Raw genomic sequence first — 1,626 nt, 5'->3', positions numbered from 1 at the left:
TTTCAGATAAACAATGAATACATTTGCACAGGACACACTTATCCTAAAAACATTATTCATTATCATAACAAATTGAACTGGGTATCTTCATTTTTTTTTTTTTTTTTTGGCCTTAAATCTGGCAACCCTAGTTCCAGGGATGAGTGGAACGGGCAGTGTTGCTTTCCCGTCCTGACTGATCGCAGCAGCCCTCCTTCACAGAGCCTAAGCCAGGCAAAGTCCAGAAATGCTTTTCCTTTTATTTTAGAGGAAAAGAAAAAAAAATCAGACACTTTCCCCACCCCACCCACTTAGCTCCTGCCTCACTGGGAACTCGGAGTGAAGGAGGGACAGGGCCCAGTCTTCTGTAAAGCCTACCCTTCCCCCAGCCCTCCCTTTCCTCAAAGTAGCAAGGTTAGAAAAAAATTAACTATGTTGCTCCTCCCCTGGAACTGAACGGAGGCCCCACTGCAGCCAAGAAGGAAGGGGAGGAGACAGATGAGGGAAAAGGACTTCCCTCTGGAGACACGGAGGTCCCCCTCCCAGGCAGAGAAGCTGCCCTGGCTGGCTGCGGGGAGGGCTGGAGGTAGGTTATGGGGCAGGGAGAAGAGAAGAGCCCTGAAAACCTTTTCCCTTTAACCTGACATATTTATATATTTACAGTTATAAGGGTGGGGGGGAGTTTGGGGTGACATTAGTTCTTCAAAGGCAGGGGATGAAAGCCAAATAACACCCCCAACTTGGTCACATTTTCCTGCCTCCTAGCTCCTAAAACCTTCAGAGGGAAAAGGGGAAACAGGAGGTAGGGGGTGGAGGGAGGGAATGTTTGAGGGTCCTGAGCCCACAGCTCACGGCAAAAGAAGGTGAGGCAGCAGAGGAGGGGCAGCTGGGTCCCACCAAGAAAAGGGCCACCGATGCCCTGCCTCTCCACCAGCTCCCCACATCTCCACGTGGCCCCGGGCGGAGGCTAGGCCAGACCCATCTCCTCCAGCACACTGCGCGGCGACTCATCCTCCTAGGGCAGAGACAGACAGAGGGTGACGTGGAGACGCCAGGAGAGGCAGACAGGGTGAGGGAGTGGAGGGTGGGCAAGACAGCAATCGGAAGAACGGACAGAGGAGGGGGAAGCACAGGGAGACACGGCGAGGGAAGAGAGAAGCCAACGTGAGCCCAAGGCTGGAACAGCTGGGGACCCTTCAGGGGAGCTCTCCAGCCTCCCAGGAGCGCCTCCCAGGTGCACCCCCCAGAGCCAACCATGGCAAGGAGTGGGGTCCAGGTTGAGTCCACCACCACCCAGAGAACCCAAAGCCAGGAGCTTGGCAAGCAAGGGGCTCGGCCTTAGTATCCGAAGGGGAGGGAGTAAAACTGGGACTGGGGGCTGGGAAACTGGCTTTCCCAGGGCTGGGGGTGGCAGATGGTTGGGTGCGGGGAGGGAGTAAGAAGTTGGCATCAGGTCCCCGAGGAAAGGTGGACCAGACTGCAGAGAGATGAGTCATTAGGGTCTGAGAGAGCACTAGCAACAGGGTGGGTGTGTGAGTGCCAGGGCACGTGTGTACGAGTGTGTGTGCATGTGTGTGTGTGATGGGGGAGCTGAACCAGTGAGATGGCAAGGTGGATTCTGCCCTTTCTCCTTCTGCAGGGATGAGC

At 55.2% G+C, this 1,626-nt stretch overlaps 1 protein-coding gene across 1 annotated transcript in view; it reads right to left on the bottom strand.

The window, feature by feature from the left end:
* AP1S1 (adaptor related protein complex 1 subunit sigma 1) overlaps positions 1–1,626 on the bottom strand; it is a 6,246-nt gene continuing 4,620 nt past the window's right edge. Inside the window, exon 5 of the mRNA XM_024745536.1 lies at positions 1–994. Within this exon, the coding sequence (XP_024601304.1) occupies positions 947–994 (48 nt within the window). The 3' untranslated portion in view covers positions 1–946. The remainder of the gene's footprint in view (positions 995–1,626) is intronic.

The sequence above is a fragment of the Neophocaena asiaeorientalis genome, unplaced genomic scaffold (genome assembly GCF_003031525.2).
Source record: "Neophocaena asiaeorientalis asiaeorientalis breed wild unplaced genomic scaffold, Neophocaena_asiaeorientalis_V1.1 scaffold461, whole genome shotgun sequence".
Classification (NCBI taxonomy): Eukaryota; Metazoa; Chordata; class Mammalia; order Artiodactyla; family Phocoenidae; genus Neophocaena; species Neophocaena asiaeorientalis.
The sequence above is the reverse complement of the archived record's forward strand: the minus strand, read 5'-3'. Positions and strand labels throughout refer to the sequence as shown.